Consider the following 18,386-nt stretch of genomic DNA (forward strand, 5'->3'; position numbering starts at 1 on the left):
GCTCACAGCGCCCGCCTGCCCTGCCCCTGCTCACGGAGCCCACACTGCCCCCGGCTCTTGGCTCAGCCTCAAGCAGGCCTGGTGAGCTGGGCTGATGGGGGTCCCCCGGCCCCAGACGGGACCCCTCTCAACCTCTGAACTCCAGGCGAGACCCTGGGCTGGGGCGAGGGGGACCTGGCCCTCCAGGGAAGGGCCCGCCCTGTCCTCACGTCTGTTCCCGGAGCCCCCGCGAGTGTGGGAAAACGGACACGGCCCTAAAGACACCCTCCCCCCCGGGGCTGAGGCCCTCGGTGCTGACCCCCTGCTGGCTCTGGGGTCCCCCTGAAGCATGCCACCATGTTTGTGGGGTTGGCGAGATGCCCCTCTGTCCGCTCGGCCCCGGACAGCTGTGGGACCTGGCCTTCCTTCTCCTCCTCAGAGTCCCTGGGGCGCACACCCACCACCCGCCCGTGCAAAGCGCACGCTCCAGGCGTTTGGTGTAACCCATGCTCACTTCTGTGAAGTTGTGTTAACATATGTATGGAACATGAATGGGCCGTGTTGCTGTTCATGCGTGTGCGGTTCAGGGGAATGAATCCCAGATGCATGCTGAGCACCCCTGGCGGCCGCCCGCCCCGCCCGCCCGCGGATCCCTGTCTGCGGGTCTGCACCCACACGTTCCACGTGAAGGGAACCAGACGCGTCTGTCCTGCGTCTGGTCCCTCACTCGGGGGCTGGGCTCCAAGCTCCGGCATCACCGAGGTCGGGACGCGGCTCCCGCTTGTGGCTGAGTGACACGCGTTCACGGAGGGGCCAGCTGTCTGCCCCCGCCAGCCGACGGGCACCTGGGGGCCCACCTCTGGGGTGTCTGAGTCCCCGCGGCACCCCCGTGTGCCCACCGGGCGGGTGGTGATTCTCCGTTACTTGGGGAGACACTGCCCCCCCCCGGGGAGTCCCCCTCAGCATGGGCGGGAACGGGTCACAGACCCGCACACAGCGGGGACCCTCCCGAAGGCCCGAGCGGCTGTGTGGTCCCAGGGAGGGCCTGGCGGGGCGCCAGCCACCAGGTGTGGGGCGTCGAGGGGAGGGGGGTCCTGGCGTCGCTCGCTGTGGGGAGAACCCGGGGGACATCAGGACCACGCAGCTGCCCACGGGGAGTGTGGCGTCTCAGAGGGGGCGTGGGCCACGGCCTGATTGGGACTGAGCCCGGGCGACGGCGCCGGATCCGGGATGGGAGCCACGGTCACTCTGGCCCGGTTCCCTCTCCGTGTTGCCATGAGCCTAAAGCTGCCCTAACACGGCCCAGGGGAAGGCGCGTGTCTGACTGTCAGAACCGCACGGAACTGAGGCCCAGGCAGGGGGTCTCGGGGTGCCGGCTTCTCCCCCAGGAAGGCCCTGCAGCCGTCCGGCTGGGGCCCCGCTGCCCCCACCTCCAGGAGTCACCCCAGACAAGTGGCTTTCTTCCTTCTGCGTGTTGCTGCTTTAAATGGGGTGCTGAGCGGGGCGAGGGTTGGGGGAGCCCCTGTGCCTCGTGAGTCAGACGCAGTAAAGCATGATCATCACCATCACATCCCCGAGCCCACAGCTCTGCCCGAGCCCCACGGGGCCTCCTGGAGGCGAGGGGGGGGGGGGAGGGGGGGTTCCCGAACGCCCGGCCGGCCGGCCCTTGGCCTGGCTCACGCAGGGCAGCCTCCCACCGCTCCCAGGGCCGCACGTGGCCTGGCCTGACCCAGCCCGAGCCGCGTTTCCTGCCATTGTCCAGAGGCCGCAGGAAGCCGCCACCCCCGGGAGGGGCGCCCGGCCAGGCAGGCTTGGGGACATCCTGGCTGAGCGTCCCGCTGGCGTCGGGGGGGCTGAGGTGGTGGCCTGTGGCAGCAGCACAGACACCCAGACTTGGGCGACCCCCACGCCCGTGCGCTGCCCGGACGGAGCCGCTGCCGGCCTGGGAGGGCCCCTTCCCTCGGGCACACTGGCACTCGTGGGGCGCACAGAGTAGGCCCCCCAAACACAAGGGGGTGCTGGTGGAGAGTGAGCAGAGTCAGGGAGGCCGAGGACCCTGTCCCAAAGCGCCCGCTCGCCTGGGGCCACTCTAACCCTGGAGCGGGGGCGGGGAGGACAGGGAGCCGGTGGCCCCTCCGAGCCTCGGTTCCCCAGGGCAGGGGTCCCAGGGGAACCCCAAGGCTTAGCGAGGGGCCTGGTCTGGGGAGAGTGGCCCTGGGACCCGGGGCCCTAGACACAGCCCAGACCAGCTGCCGCTCCCCTAAACTGGTGGGGCCCTGCCTCCCTGGTCCTGGCCCCCCCCCCCCCCCGATGGGGCGGGCAGGAAGCTGGGGACAGCGCGCCGGGGAACATTCCCGGGGTTGTCCCAGCGACCCCTGCCCCTCCCGGGGGCTCGGGGACGAGTCCCGGACATCAGGGAGAGACAGGCCCCTGTGGCCCCGGTGGGACCCGCCACCCAGGCTGGGTGACAGCCGTCCCCTGGGAGCCCACGGGCCTTGGTTCCCGCCGAGCCCGGCCCGGAGGAGGAGTCTCGGAGCGGCCCCCCAGCCGCCTGGGCCCTGGGGTTGGCGGGGGGCGCGGTCAGACACCACCCGCTCGGGAGGTGAGACGGGGCAGCTCCTCCAATGAGTTAACCCGCTCCTGGCGTGGACCCGAGAGAGGGGGACACGCATGTGCATGCAGGCTGTGCACGCGTGTTCACAGCAGCTAAAGGAGATGCAGAGATGCAGCCCACCACAGAGTGGAGGCGGGCTCAGAGGAGGGGATGCAGCCCTGGCCCGGCACGGGGGTGGGGTGGGGGGGACACGCCTAAACACACACACACACACACAGACACACACACACACACACACGCTCCGTGGCAGAAACCCACGCGATGGAGCCCAGACATGGAAGAGGCGGAGGTGGCGGCGGCCGCTGGGGCTGGGGGCTCGGTGCGTGGTGGTGACCGCTGAGGGTGTAGGTTTTTCTTTCTTAGTTTTTTTTTTTTTTAAATATATTTTATTGATTTTTTACAGAGAGAAAGGGAGAGGGATAGAGAGTCAGAAACATCGATGAGAGAGAAACATCGATCAGCTGCCTCCTGCACACCCCGCACCGGGGATGTGCCCACAACCAAGGTACATGCCCTTGACCGGAATGGAACCTGCGACCCTTCAGTCCGCAGGCCAACGCTCTATCCACTGAGCCACACCGGTCAGGGCTCTTTCTTAGTTTTTAATCCTCAGCTGAGGGTATTTTCCCACTGATTTCTAGAGAGTAGAAGGGAAGGAGGAAGAGGAGAGAGAGAGAGAGAGAGAGAGAGAGAGAGAGAGAGAGAGAGAGAGAGATTGGTTGCCTCCAGGGATTGAGCCTGCAACCAGGTACGTGCCCCTGACTGGAATCAAACCCGAGACCCTGCATTCCTCGGCCGAGGCTCTGACCCCTGAGCGGCCGGGCCGGGCCGGGGCGGGTGTTTTGGGGAGACGGAGCTGTCCCCCAGCTGACCGGCGCCAGCTGCTCGGCCTGAGGCCCGGGCTCAAGCCCTGGGCCGCGCAGCGGACGGGGGATTGAGCGGTTCGTGAGCCACAGCTCAGTGAAGCTGCTCTATTGAAACGAAACGGAAAGAGCCCTGGCTGGGGCGGCTCGGTGGGTAGTGTCAGACTGCGGGCTGCAGGGTCCCGGGTCTGATTCCGGTCAAGGGCACAGGCCTGGGTTGCGGGCTCCATCCCCGTGTGCGATGTGCCATGATTCTCTCATCGTTGGTGTTCCTGTCTCTCTCCGGCTTCCTCTCTCTCTGGGAAAGGGCCTGGCGGTGGCCCAGTGGTTAGACGCCGGCCCGCACACTGAGAAGTCACGGGTTCGATTCCCAGCCAGGGGCATGGGCCTGGGTTGCAGGTCTGATCTCTGCCCCGTCGGGGCGCGTGTGGGAGGCAGCCCAACGACGTGTCTCTCTCGCTCTCCCCCCTCCCCTCCCTTCCACTCTCTCTAAAATTCAAAGGAAAGCATCTCTTCGTTCCTCGAGTGAGGATTTAAAAACTATTTTTTTTTTTTTAAAGAAACCGGCTGAGCCCTGGTTCTCACGGCGCCAGGCCCTCCCGCAGCCGCGGTCCCGCAGCCCCAGGGACAGAGCCGGGCTGTGGCGCCGGCCTGCGTGGCCCCTGCTCCCGCCTCGCCGGCCTCTGCTCCCGCTTCCTCGGGGGCGAGGGTGGAGCGAGGTTTCCTGGTCCAGCCCGTGTGGCCGGCGAGGGTCCAGGGCGCCCTCCTGTGCCGTGGGGACCCCGTCCCCTGCACTGCACCGTGGCCCCTCCAGGGAGGCCCTGCAGCCCCACCCCCTCCGTGTACCCCTGGGGGCGAGGCCTCAGCACGCGGGTCCCCAAGACCCAGGAGCCCTGGCAGCCGGTGGTGGCCTTGCCCTGCCCCCAACACGGAGACACTGATTTGGGATCAGGAAGAGACCGAGACTGAATTCACGGGGGCCGGAGCCGGCGGGAGGTCAGGCCCCCCCCCCCGCCCCCCCCGCCGCCCTGACGCAGTTCCCCTTCCCCTCTGGGGGGGCTCCTATTGTTCTCGCGTCCCCCCAACCTCCCCCCCCACTCACTTCCTGTTTCCTGGCCGAGAGGAAACAGAGATTTCTGGCCAGGCAGCGAATTCTTGTCCTTTCTCTGCGTTCTGAAGGGTGTGAGGACGTAATGGCGATGACAGGAGCTGTGGCGCTGAGGACGATGGGCCGGCAGGGCTGCAGGCACCCAGGGCCTCGCTCTGGACTCGAGGGGTCCCGGCCCCTTGGAGAGTCTGGTGGGAGCTGCAGACCACGCCTCTCCCCCCTCCCCCACCGAAGGCCTGGGCACACACTGTCCACCGGGACGGAGTTTAGAGACCCCCAGACCTTCCCTGGGGCTCCCCACACCTGCCACCCCCTGACCTGCCACCTGGGGACACGGAGGCAGAGACCCAGGAGCTCATTGGGGCCCAGGGAGGGGCCCCCCCACACCTCCTCGCAGCCCCCACTGACCGCCAGGTGCTGGGGACAGGGGCCTGCCCGTCGCCCCCAGGCCGCTGCGCCCCTGCGCCCCTGCCCCCCTCCCCGCTCCGGCTGGCCCTGCGGCTCTGGGCGGGGGGTCACCCTCTCCATGACCCTGGGAAGCCATTCCTCCTCCTAAATGGGTCAGACTGTGGGGTCACCCTCACGGGGCGGTGACAGGGGGCCACCAGCTTGCAGCCTCAGCTGGCCCGTCTCGTCATTCCCGCACCCCAAGGGCTCCCGAGGGCCTGGCCCCCGCTCTCCCCTCGTGGGCAGGGAGGGGAGGGGACAGGATGGCCCGGCGGGGGCGGGAGCGGAGGGCTGCTGAGCCCTGGCCCCTCCGTGAGCCTCCCCTCACCCCCATTCGCGGGGACTTCCTTTTCCGTCCCGGGAGATAAAGTGTTTTTTCCACCTTAACGGCGGCCCCATCCGCCCAGCTTAGCAAAGTGCAGCTGGACTGAGCGGGGCTTCCGCACAGGGTGCCAGGGGGGAGGGCAGCCCCCTTCCTCAGCCCCCACACGCGGGGGAGCTACGGGCACTGGGTCGAGCCAGGGAGGGTGGGGGTGCGCTGGGTGACCCTCAGGGTCTGGCCAAGCACCGGTGGGTCTCGGACTCAATTGTGGGGCTCTCCCTGCTGAGCAAGGCTCCTGCGGGAGTGGGCGGCCACCCCGAAGCCCACCGCGTGGCCGCAGTCAGCACTCTGACCCCGGCCTGGCCAACAGCTTCGGGGACAGGCATTTCAGGGGGCCTCCTGGGAGCCAGGGACACGCTGGGCACCCCCAGCAGACGTCAGAGCCAGGCCCCAGGCTCAGGCCCAGCAGGTGGCCTCTTCTCTGCACCCCCGGACTCGCTCGGGCCCTGGAACAGGGGTGGGGAACGTCCGGCCCGGGGGCCGCAGGAGGCCCGCGAAGCCATTCGGTCTGGCCCTGCCAAGGCATTGGGGGAGTTAACGACACGTGTGAGCGATGGAGAGGCTGGTTCTGAAGCTGGTCATTTGTGTGGCCCGAGACTGAGGCTGTAAACGTCCACATGGCCTTTGGCAGGAGAAAGGTGCCCGCCCCCGTCCGACCAGCTCAGTGCCCGCAGCTCACACGGCTCAGCTCAGCGAAGCCTGGGTCCGGCCCTGGCGGCTGCCCCGCTCCCCGAGGGCCCTGGCCCACTCTCACCCCCACCCGGTGCCTCCCAGGAGCCTGTTTTCCCAGGAGGAAACCTGTGGTTCAAAAAACACAGAAGTGATAATGCAGCAGCCACTGCAGAACCAACAGAGTGGCTAACAGGATGAGACGGACAGTACCAAGTGTTGGCGGGGGAGCGGGCGGTGGGCGTGCCCACACGGCTGGGGGCGACCTGGCGAGGTGCCGGGCAGCACTAGCTCCACGCCTCTCCTGGGGCTCGCGTTCCTGCAGTCTTGTCTGCAGTGCCCGCGTGCAGGCCGCCTGGGGGGGGGCACCCACAGGGCTCCCACTGCCCCGTGTGCACCTGCAAGGGGTTGGCTTGGTCCCGCTGCAGGGCAAGACGTGCCCCTCGCCCCTCCGCGGAACCGGTGCTCGGGGCGCCGGGCGCGGGGTCAGACGTGGTCCCAGTGCGCTGGGAGGCCTCGGGGAAGCCACGGCAGGGATGTCACCCCCCACAAGCTCGCTGACCACTGGGCGGCGGCCGGGGGCCCCCAAGCTGAGGAGGATGCCATCCCGGCGGGGAGCGTGCCGGCCTGGATCCGGCTGGGCAGTGGCCGGAGGGCCGTGTTCGGGAGACGGGCCCACGGGGACCTGCTGGGAACCAGGACGGGCAAAAGGCGCGTCCTGGGCCTCCAGGGTGGCCCCGGGCAGGGAGGCGGGGAGCAGGAGGTGCAGGACTCCCGTGCCCGCTGACCACCTGGGCGTCCTCCCTGTGAGCTGCGGGTACATGGGCGGTTCTCAGCCCCAGGTGAGCGCTGAGGAGGGCGCCTGGCACAGGGCACTATGTACCAGGCAGGCGTGGGGGGGCAGGCGAGGGGAGGGAAGGACCCCAGGCAGGCAGGACAGACCCCGTGCTCTCTGCCAAACCTGTTCCCTTTGGGGCCTGGCCCCACTCAGGTGCAGGCAGCTCAGGGGGCCCCGGGGGCCGCCCTTCCAGCCGCACGGGGCAGGTTCGGCACACCTGGTGGGAGGCTGGGCGGCCATCCTGTCCCCGCGCCCCGCGCCCAGCGTGTGGGAGATCAACAGGAAGCTCATCTCCCGCTCCGCGCTCCGCTCTTTCCTCCTGAGGCGGCTCACACGCCGGTGTCCCCGGCCTCACGCCGCCTGGACGCCCACGCCGGCCTCTGCCGGGCTCGGTCCATCCTCTCCGGGGGCAGCAGAGGCCAATGCTGGGCGGCGAGGGGGCCCAGGAGGGTCCCGGGGGGCCCCGAAGGCCCTGCTGACCCTGCCACGCCCACGCCCACGCCCGGAGCAGCGCGCTGGGGGCAGGTAAGCAGCGCGACCCCCTCCAATCTCGGTGCCTCGACAGCCCGAGTGCTGAGCCCCCACACCCCCCACCCGCCGGTGCCCCTGAAGCTGGGGCTCCAGGCCAGGTCTCAGCCACCCGGTGTGGACAGCCTGGGCCCCTGGAGGTCACTGACCCATCCCACCCGGTGGCCACCTCTGTGCTGGGCCTGCGGGGCGGGCCGGGCTGTGCCCTGGGCCGTAGGCCTGGGGCGGACTCCTGCGGGCAGGCGGTGTGCTCCATGCCATCAGAGGCGGGGCGGGGGGGCGGGGGGGCCGGGGGGGCGGGCCTGCCCAGCACGAGCCCCTCCAGCCCGGCGCTCATGGTGATCCCAGCGTTCCAGTGCCGGGAGGCCCGTGGGCGCAAAGTGCCCATCCTCGGCTCCAGGCCCCAGGGACTCTGCTGCGTCTGAGGGTGCCAGACAGCGCCCGCCTCTGCCCTCCCCGATCTCACCCCCCCCCCCCGGCGCCCCTGCCCGTCCCCTGACAGAGGCCCAGCCACCTCCTGCACGTGCCCCTGCGGCTCCGGGCCCTGAGAGTGGGCCCAGGTGGGGCAGGACGAGGCTGGTGCGGGGTGGGGGCCCAGAGCGGGGCTGGGCCAAGGACCTTCCTCGGATTGGTTCTGGTCTCGGTCCTGGAGGGGCTGGGTCAGGAGGGGCTCCCGGAGCAGCGGGTGGGGCTGGCACCCAGGAGCCAGCACTGAGACTGACTCCACGGGACCCAGGACCCTGCCTCCTCCCCTCCCCGCGCCTGGCTTCACTCCGCGACCTGGGCATCTTTCCAGAAAGTTCCCTAACATGCCCCTGCTTTCGAGGGAGGGGCGACCCATTACCCTGCCCACACGTCTGGCGAGCTAGCTGCTCCGGTCCCAGGCCGTCCCTGGCGGGGCCACGTCTGAGGGGGCACAGGAGGCCCTGGGGCGGCCCCGGCCCGCCTCCCGCTCCCCTTCCAGCTCGCCGGGCCGAGTCCTCCCCTCTCTGGGCCTCAGTTTCCCCGTCTGTACACAGAGGGGGTGGATCCAGCCAGGCCTGGTGTCTGCCGGTTCCTCGACCGGGGGGCTGGGTGCTGGGTGGTGTGGGCACCTCCTGGGAGGGGGCAAAGCCCACTTGGCCCTACTCTCTGGCGAGGACCCTTGGAGGACACCCCAGCCCCTGGGCAGACGGCCCTCGGGTGGGAGAGCACAGGGGCCCGGGCGAGCCAAAAGGGTGTCCGGAGTGTGGCCACTGCGGGCTGGGGGGGGGGGGGGGCCTGTGGCTCCAGCTCGGGGCGGGGGCACCTCAGCACGGAGGCCCCAGGCCCCTCACCCCTCAGACCAGCAGCACCCGAGTCCCAGGGACCCCAGTCCCACAGCCCTGGGGGCCGGCTCCTCTCTCGTCCCCATGGAACAGATGGGGAAACTGAGGCCCAGAGAAGCCCCGGGCGCTGCTGGCCCTGCCGCCACGTACACCCTCCGGCCCTCAGCATTCCGGGGGGGAATCTCCCAAACTGCTCCCGCCCCCTCTTGGCCAGGACATGGGGGTGGGGGGGCCGGAGGGAGGTGCAGGCAAGCGGGGGGTCAAGGCCAGGCTCAGCGCAGGGATCCCGCCCAAGGCACGCCGGGCGTCGGCGTGGCCACGTCACCCAAGGCCCTCGGTCCGCTGTGTGGCTGGGCAGGTCCCCAGCAGCGGCCCCCTCCCCGGTCACCTGGGACCCAGCACTGCGGTCCCCGAAGCTCGGCCTGCAGGCCTGGGGTCCCCTAATGAGGAGCCGGGCCAGGCCTGGGGCTGGGCCCCCCTGAGGAAGCACCCTAACGGCCCGGCCTCCCTCCACTCGCAGCCCTGCACCCCTCAGCCTGCTGGAGGCCGGGCACCCACAGGCGCAGGGGCTGTCCTCTCAGGGGCAACCCCCCTGGGGGACACAGCCCGATTCCGAGGGGAGGCCCTGCCGCCACGGCCACTCTGGGCTCCAGGGATCCCCAAACCGGCTGTTCTCAGGCCACCAGGCTCCGGGCGCACCCCCCGCCTCTCCTGCTGGCTCCTCCCCCGGCTCCCACACATCGGGGGGCTGCTGCGTGCCCTGGGGGCGTCCACAGTCACCGAGCCACGGCCCCTCCTGTGGCGTCACACTAAAGTGGGGGACCCACGGCTCTGAGAGGGCCCGGCGCGCCACGTCCTCCCTCCCAGGTGGGGCCAGCTGGGCCCGGGGTCATGGCTGGGCTGAGCTTGCCCAGGGCCTGGTCTCTGGCTGCTTCAGGGCCGGACTCGAAGCCCCGGGGGACCGGCCCGCCTCCCCTCCCGAAGCCGAAGCCGGGCCAGGCCCCTCCCCCGTGGCCCCCCACGGCCCGGCCTCCTGTTTGTGCCGGCAGACCCTTATCAGCGGGGAACACACACAGGAAGTCCGGCGGGAAGGGCCCATCCCAATCCCGACCGGCTCGGGAGGGAGCTTAAAAAGCCGCCCTTCCTCGCCGGGAGGCGCCTCGGGCCCCAGCCGCTGTCCAGCATGCACGGCCGGGAGGGCGGCTGCGGCGGGCGGGCCCGCGGGCGGCCTCAGCAGGTGCCGCGGGGCGGCCGGCAAGGGCTAGGGTCCACCCCGGGCCCGCGGCGGCGGCGGCGGTGGCCGTGGCCCAGCGGGGGCCTGGGCAGCGTCAGGTATGGCAGGAGCGGCCCTGGAGGGGCAGGAAGCGGGCAGTGGGGTGAGCACCCTGAGGCCCCCCGGGCCCCGCACCTGGGGCTGAGCTCGCTGCGCCCCGACTCCGCTCTCCGGTGCTGTCTCCTTGTCCTCCCTGTGGTGCCGTCCCCACGGCACAGAGGACACTCGGGCGCCCGGCGAAGGGCGCCCACGGGTGGGTGGCCCCGGAGGAGCAGGTGGGGGCAGCCGGCTGCCCTCCTGGCCGCACCCTGCCTTCCAGAGAAGCCCCGCTCGCCTCACCCCTCCTCAGACCCCAAGGGTGGGCGAGCACTCGCGGGGGGAGGACGGGAACCCCAAAGCCAAACCTGCAGCCGGGGTGAGGTGTGCACGTGGGGGGCACGGAGCCCCCTGGCCTGGCCTGGTGCCGTGGGGTGCGGGCACTCTGTCTGCCCACCTTGGGCCCCAGGGGAGGCCCTGGTTTCCCCCTCTCTGCCCCACCCAGAGCGGCCCAAGTCCCACCCAAAGCCCGAGCTGGGCCCTGGCGCCGGCAGCCTGGCGTCCCCACCGCCGTCTGACGGGCTGAGGGCCGCCCGTGCTCCAGATGGGGAAGCGGGAGGCGAGGCCGAGAGGAAGAGCTGACCCAGCTCCGGGCGGCCCTTCTGCTCAGGCAGGAGGTCACAGGGTCAAGTGACCGCGGCTTCAGGGACAGGATGGGGGCAGGGGACAGGCCGCCTAGGTCTAGCTCTTAACCCTTTCCTGCCTGTGGCTGGACGAGGGCCACCCTGAGTGGGTTTGGGGCGAGGAGACCCAAGGCCCAGAGTAGGGCTCCCAGCAACAGGGGTGTTAGCCCCCCCCCCCCCCCCCCGGTCCAAGGCCGTGGCCCCTGAGGGGCAGGAAGGAGAGGCCTCTTTCTGGGGACTCCTGTCCAGCGATCTGGGTTCCCCGCCTCCCGTCAGCTCCCAGGCACCGAAGGAGGCCCGAGCCAGGCGTCCCCCGCTGCTGGCTCCACAGGACGCCCCTCCCTCCCGGGGAGCCGGCTGGACCCTCACCTCACCGGGCTTCGCAGAGAGCTTCCTTCCATCCCGGGGCCTAGGGCAGGAGCCAACGGCCCATTCCACAGACGGGAACCCCTGTCGGCCTCCAGGGTCGCTGTTACGGGACTGGCCGCAGATCTGGGAGTCCCGTTCAGCTGGGGCCACCACGGGGTGGGGGCGGAGGTCCCACAGCGGCTTCTGAGCTGACCCCTGTCCCCCTTCGGGGTGACCAAGGCTGAGCGCTCACCCACACTGTGTCCGCCCCGCAGACCCCAGGACAGGCGCGGCCCGGGTGGCCCCCGTCACGCGGGAGAGCAGCCGCCACCAGCGTCCGGGGCATGACGGAGCCCCCTTCTCCAGGTGAGTCCCACAGCGAGCCCGGGCTCTGGGCGCACGGGGGCGGGCTGAGCCTGGGGTGCCTTACACCCTCAGCTGACCGGGGACAGGGCGCGGGGCTGAGGGGCAGGCGTGACCAAAGCCATCCCAGTCCCCAGGGAGGCGCCCTGCCTGGTGCCAGCTGTGTGGCGCTGTCCCCCGTGGGCATGCCTGCTCCTGGCCACTCTGGCAAATGCGGAAACGGAGCCAAGGAGAGGGGACCCGCCCCCCCCCCCCCCCCGGAGTCCCCAGAGGTGGCAGGGGGTTTGGGGGAGCTCCCGGGGACTGGGAGGCACTCAGGTGGCCCGAGTGTCCGGAACAAAGGGGTGCTGACTCGGCACCCTGCAGGGGCTGAAGCTCGGGGTCACGGGGACCCAGCCGTGACCTGGGGTGGGCGCTCAGCCCGGGGGGGAGCCAGTGGCCAGTGTGGCCCCACGCGGCCTCCAGGTGCCTGACCAGCGTCTCAGCCCCGCGGGTCCCCGGGAGGGACAGCGGCGCTGGGTTCCAGCTGACTCACTGCCTGGCGGGGGCACCGGCGCTGCGAGGCCTCAGTTTCCCCATCTGCGCAATGGGGCCGGCGGGGGCACGGAGCGCACCCGGGGCGGGGCCGGGCGGGCCAGGTGGGGCGGGGCCGGGGCGGGGCGGGCCCCTCGGCGCAGTGGCGGCGGCGGCGGCGGCGCGTGCGCGCCCGGACCGGGCGGTGAGTGCGGACGGAGCGGGGCGCCGGGCCGGGGTGCGCGGGGGGCCGCGGGGAGCGCCGGGGGCCGGGGGCGCTCGCCGCTTGGGCGGGGGAAGGGAGGTCGGGGACATGGCCGCGCGCGACGCTGCGGGGCGAGGCGGGCGGCGGCGGGGAGCCGAGAGGGGAGCGGGCGGGGGGCGCCGGGCGCTGACACCCCTGCCCCGGCCCGCGCCGGGTCTGCAGAATGGGCCCAGCGGCCGCGGGAACGCGCGCCCCCTGCTGGTGACGGCGCCGGGCTGGGCTCGCGGGGAGGGGTCGGGGGCGCCGCAGCCCTCATCCCCCACCGGGGCCTCCCTGGCCCCGCACCCCAAGCCCAGGCGGGGGGTGTCACTCCACTGTCACCCCCACCCGCCGCGAAGCCGGCACCGGGAGGAGGAGGCGTGGGACGGCGGCGGAGAGGCGCATCCCCAGTGGGTCCGTCTGGTCTCCTCCGCCTCCCTCGGACCCTGACATGCCGAGCGCCCCTCCGGGGCCAGGGGCGACCCAGGACCATCTCCCTGCGGGGGGCCAGGCCTCTCCCTCCGCAGCCCCCGCCTCCCTTCCCGGTGGGGGCTCCAGGCAGACGGGCAGGCGGTGGGCAGGGCTGACACTGGGGGGACAGGACACTTAGGGACCTGGAGGCTCGGCCCCACCCCCCCGCCCTGCCTGCGGCCCAGCAGGGCTGCACCCCGAAGGGGAATGAGATTCTGCCCGCCCAGCACAGACCCGGCAGCCCTCGCTTCCTCTGGCCCAGGGCAGGCATGACTTTCAAAAACTGTTTCCTAAAACCGCCCCTCGCTCACCAGCTGGAAGGGGGGTAGCTGTCTGCTCGGCGGGGAGAGGAGCACAGGGTCTCTCGAACCCTGGCACGGCCCTGCCCTGCCCAGCCACCGCCGCCTTCCCGGCCTGCTCCCCACCAGCCTGCCCCCTCACAGCCCTGCCCAGCCACTCCGAGAACCCCTGCTGCCCCCAAACTAAGTCCGGACGCCTCCGCTGCCCCGCCCCTGGCCACAGAGAAGAGGGGGTACCGAGGGACCCTCCCCAGCTGCCTTTCCGCCCGGGTGGGCAAGAGTGAGCAGCGAGCTCCCAGCTGAGTGGCCAGCGGAGGAACAGGGCACCCCCCCCCTCACAGCCCGCTGGTGGGCGGGGCGGCTGGTAGCTGCTCACGTGGTCACCGTCTACGGGACTGACCGCACAGCCAGGGGGGCCCAGACCCCAGGGGTGTCCTTGCGGAAACAGCTGGAGAAGGGGCCACCTGACTGACTCCACACACACACACACACACACACACACACGTGCGCACGCACACACACGCACACACACACACACACACGCACACACATACGCACACACACACGCACACACATACGCACACACACATGCACACACACACGCACACGCACGCACAGCAGCTTCTTTCTGGGCCTTTCCGCTGGGGGCCTGCAGGGCCAGGGCAGCGAGGGGCAGGGGGACTCTGGCCCTTGGGGCCTCGGGGGGCACCCGGACCAGCGGAGCCAGGAGCTCCCCGGCCCCCCAGGCCCTGGCTGCACAGATGCAGAGCCCCTCCCTGCCCCCGAGTGTGCAGAGCGCCCTCCAGGCCCCCGGCCAGTTGCAGACCATTAATTCCGGGCCGGCTTCTCACCTTCCCAGGAGTCCACGCCCGGCCTCCTGGCTCCCGTCCCCAACAGGAGCTCCATGGCCTTCACTGGCATGGGGGGTTGCTTCAGTGCCCGGCCCGGGTGCCCGGGGCGCTGTCTGGGACTGGTATCCCCAGTACTCCGGACTGGTATCCCCAGCGTACGAGTCCCCCTAAGTGCAGCCCCTCCCCCCTCTGAGGCCAGAACATCTGCGTGCCCAGTGCCCACCCCCGGGGCAGACTCCCACGCTGCCCGTGGCCGATTCCCCGCAGGGGACGCTGAGGCCAGGAGGCCCAGGCCAGCTGGGCTGGGGTCCAGCTCTGCCCACTAACCCCCATCTGCGGGCTGAGATTGGGGTGCAGGTGCCCCCCTGCCCTGCCATGGCAAGGAAGCTGAACCCTGCGGGGCGGGGCGGGGCGCCCACCTGCCTCAGCGCCCTGTCCCGGAGCCTCGATCCTCCCGGTCCACCAGCCCGAGGCCTGCAGGGCCAGGTGCCGCCGGCCCCGAGCGAGGGCGCTGGCTTCCGGCTGCAGCGTCACCTGTGGGTCCGGGGGCTGTGTGTGGCGGGGAGGGACCCCCCCCCCAGGAGCCTGGGTGTTGGGGAGTCTGCCCGGGACTCAGGGCGCTGCTTGTGCTGCAGGCCACCCCGAGGAGAAGGCCGTCCCGCCTGCAGGCGCGGGCCATGGGGGGCTGCCGGGAGCTGCTGCTGCTGTGGGCCCTGGTGCTGGCGGCGGGCGGCACGGAGCTGGTCTACAGGCCCGGGTGAGCACCCTCCCTGGGCAGCCCCCTCCCCAGGTCCTTGGGGTCCCAGAGCTGGGAGGTCCCGGCTCTGAGAGCCCCCGGCTGACTCACCGCCCCCCTTCCAGCCGCCGGGTGTGTGCTGTTGGGGTTCCCCAGGGCCCCGTGACCGAGTCCTTCATGCAGCGCGTGTACCAGCCCTTCCTCACAACCTGCGGCGGGCACCGGGTCTGCAGCACGTACCGGTGAGTGCCCGCCCGCCGCGCGTGCGCCGGGACCGGGGAGGGCAGTGCACCCCGAGGCGGGAAGGGGGCCAGGGCAGCAGAAGGACTCCCCGAGGCCACGCGGAGCCGGTGGCGGACTGACCTGCCTGACCGTGGGGCCTCGCTCTTCTCCCCCCCTCGTTGTTAGCGGGGTCCCCAACCTGTGTGCCTCCCTCCATGTTGGGGTGTTCATCCCACCCCACCCCCCGGGCACACTGGCTTCAGGTTCTGTCCCCGGGGTGATGCCGCCTCCGCTGACCAGGTCCTGCCCTCAGGGCTCCCGTGGTCACCCCTGGAGGGCGTATCTGTCCCCCCCCGCCCCCCCCCCCCCGGCCTCCCTGCGCCTCTGGCCGGCGAGGGGCACGCGTCCCCGTTCTTGGCGTTGAAGATGCGCCTTAAATATCTCATGTGCTGTCGGGTCTCTGAGTCCCGGGGCCCTGAGCCCAGTGAGGGGAGTCCTGGTCCCTGGACGCGGCTCGGTCCTCCCCCAGCTGCCGGCCGGGCCTGGGTGCCGGGGGCTCTGTACTCACAGCCCCGCTCCAGGCCTTGCTCAGAGGTTCCCGCGCGGCGGTTTGGGCCGCACTGGGGCAGGGAGCACCCTCAGCAAATCGGGGAGCCCAGGGGGTTCTGCACTGACCCGGCAACCCTCCGCTCGGGGCCTCATCCCCCCCTGCAATCGGGGACGCCCCGCCCTGTGCCAGGCACAGCGGCTTCCTGCCGCCCGAGTCCCGCTCAGCCCCCCAGCACGGGGCGGGACATGGCTGTGCGGTGACCCTCACCGCTGTCCCTGGGGAGGAGCCGCTCTGGGGACCCAGCGGTGGCCTTGTCCACTCGGGGAGACGGTTGGTGTGGCTTCTGGAGGCTCAGACCAGGAAGGCAGGGCCTGGGGGAAGCCTGGCCTGAGCCCCGGAGCCCTGGCAGCCGCCGGTGAGGCCGCCCCGTGAGGGTCGGGCCCCTCTGAGCTGCCTCCCCGCCCTCCCCCCGCCCCCCAGAACCATCTACAAGACTGCCTACCGCCGCAGCCCCGGGCCGGCGCCCGCCAGGCCGCGCTACGCCTGCTGTCCGGGCTGGAAGAGGACCCGCGGGCTCCCCGGGGCCTGCGGAGCAGGTGAGACCCTGGCCCCGGCCCCGCCTCCTCTCCTCTCCAACCCCGAGCCCCCGCCTCTTTGCTGCACGGCACCCCTGCCCCTGCCCCTCCCTCCCCGGGGCCCGGGGGCCTCTCCTGAGTGAGTGACAGCCCCCCCCGCCCCCAGCAATATGCCAGCCGCCGTGCCAGAACGGAGGGAGCTGTGTCCAGCCGGGACGCTGCCACTGCCCGGCCGGGTGGCAGGGAGGCAGCTGTCAGACAGGTGAGGCTGGTGCCCCGGGGAGGGCCCTGGGGTGGCCTCTGCCGGGTCTGCCTGGACCCCACCCCCCAGACCTCCAGGCTCAGGGCCCCTGCCGGACCCCCTCCCGCAGACGTGGGTGAGGGCAGCGCCGCAGGGGGCCGTGCCCGGCGGTGTGTCAGCACGGCGGGGAGCTACTGGGGCCGTGTTGGGAGGGGCACAGCCGCTCTGCGGGCAGGGTGCTCTGCCTGCCCAGGAGAGGGCCCCCGGGTGGCCCCGAACCCCACCCGAGGTAAATCCCCCACATGCCCCACTGCTGCTGCACTGGGGGGCCGGGCAGAGGGGCTCGTCCTGGGGGAGGGCTGGCGGCCGGTTCCCTGGGCTCTGGGGGAGGGCTGCGGGGGGCGTCTCAGCCGGAGAAGAGGATGGCCCGCCGGCCCGTGTCCCCGCCGCCGCCCGGAGACCGCACCTCGCTGGCGACGGGACATTATTACTTTTGGTACGCGCTGTGACACTTCAAACTCGTACCGTGAGTAATAATGCGCCGTCGGCAGCCCGGCACCGAGAGCGCGGCACGGACTCAGCGGGACCCGTCGGCGCGGCGGGGACCCCTCAGCACGGCGGGGACCCGCACCCAGGGGCCGGCGGGTGGGGCTACGTCTGCCCAGGGCACCCCCAGACCTCCAGGCCGGTCCCGGGGGACAGTGGGAGCCCAGACGAGGGGAGGGGCTCACCGCTCCTGGGCAGGGCCCCGCCTCAGCTGCCTCGTCCCCCCAGGAGCGCACGGGGCGGTGCAGGAGGAGGTGCAGAGGCTGCGGATGCGGGTGGACGTGCTGGAGCAGGTGAGGCTGGGCAGCCCCGTGGTCTGTCGGTTGTGTTCAGTGGGGAGGGTCCCCGATACGGACGGCCCAGGGGGCCCCTGGGCCTGGGTTCCATGCCGGGCGGGGCAACGGGAGAGGACTGGGTCCCCACAGGCGGGGCTGAGAGCTCGGCCCCATCCCTCGGCCACAGAGAACCTGAACCCAGGTCCTGCTCACCCCGCCTTTGTCCCTGGGGGGCAGTGTCCTGTGGGCCCTCCCACAGGGCCTTCGGCCGACACCCCTGAGGTGCTCCCGTCCTCAGGGACCCGGCCCGGCTGTGCCACGGGCCTCGGGCTCTCCCGGCGCCGGCGCTCCCTCTGGTGGACGCCCGGGGCCCTGCAGCTAGACCTGCGGCTGGGGCCGGGCCAGCAGCGCCCTCGGTGGGCAGAGCAGTTCCCTAACGCCTGTGGGCCAGAGCGGGTGAGGGGCCGGCCCAGGCCACCCGCCCTGACCCCGGCCCCCGCCGGCCCCCAGAAGCTGCAGCTGGTGCTGGAGCCCCTGCACAGCCTGGCCTCGCGGGCGCTGGACCACGGGCTCCGGGACCCCGGCCGCTTCCTGGCCCACTCCTTCCAGCAGCTGGACCGCATCGACTCCCTGAGCGAGCAGGTGTCCTTCCTGGAGGAGCAGCTGGGGTCCTGTGAGTGCCTGAGCCCCCCCCCCGCCCGGCCCCCGCCTCCTCCCCACCCACAGCCCCCGGGAGCCTGAGCTGCCCTCAGCGGGGCCAGTCCGTGCCCACAGGCCAAGGGCGGGGGCACATCGGGCTGGCCTGGCAGGTGGTGGGAGCAGTGACCTCTGACCTCAGCCCCCACCCCTCCCCCACAGGTTCCTGCAAGAAGGAGCTGTGACAGGCCCGCCTCCTCCCCAGCTCTGCACTGCCCCCCTCTCCTGGGAGGACGCCCCACCTCTCCTCACGGAAGGACGGGGCAGGGCGGGCCGAGGGGTCCTGCGTGAATTCAGCCCCTGCACCCAGCAGGCCCGTGCCCAGGGGAGTGCGGCAGAGCCTGGGGCCCTGGGGCCACTGACCCGGCCGCGTGTTAGCTGGGGAGCCCCACCCTGACCTTTGTCAGAATAAAATGAGACTTGAAGAGCTGCCGTGTCCGTGGATGGATTGTGGGGGGCTGGATTGTGGGGGGCGGGCGCGTGCTGGCCTCTGGGAGGGAAGGGTGTGGCCACGGGGCAGGGAGGGGCTCCAGCCCACTGGGCCCACCTGGGGGGGGTCTTGGTCCCCCTCCAAAAGGGGCTGGAGCAGTGGCTTCTGGGAAGTGACACAGGCCAGAGACGCTTCCTGCTGGTGACAAGGTGGCCCACCCCTCGCCAGTGGCCAGTGAGCAATCTTCCGCCTCCTGCCCAGTGCCTGCCAGGCCTCGGGGCGCGCCGCTGCCCCCTTCA

General features: G+C 71.6%; 1 protein-coding gene across 1 annotated transcript; it reads left to right on the top strand.

Moving 5' to 3' along the window:
* The first annotated feature begins 11,347 nt into the window (after positions 1-11,347).
* On the top strand, positions 11,348-17,989 carry EGFL7 (EGF like domain multiple 7). The gene is given in 11 exon segments (XM_079790243.1): positions 11,348-11,441; positions 14,452-14,573; positions 14,678-14,794; positions 15,805-15,920; positions 16,066-16,161; positions 16,271-16,336; positions 16,339-16,399; positions 16,401-16,429; positions 16,915-16,979; positions 17,472-17,634; positions 17,820-17,989. Coding segments are annotated over 10 exon segments (816 nt in total). The 5' UTR covers positions 11,348-11,441; positions 14,452-14,493; the 3' UTR covers positions 17,843-17,989.
* The last annotated feature ends 397 nt before the right edge of the window (positions 17,990-18,386 follow it).

The sequence above is a fragment of the Cnephaeus nilssonii genome (genome assembly GCF_951640355.1).
Source record: "Cnephaeus nilssonii genome assembly, chromosome: 14".
NCBI lineage: Eukaryota > Metazoa > Chordata > Mammalia > Chiroptera > Vespertilionidae > Cnephaeus > Cnephaeus nilssonii.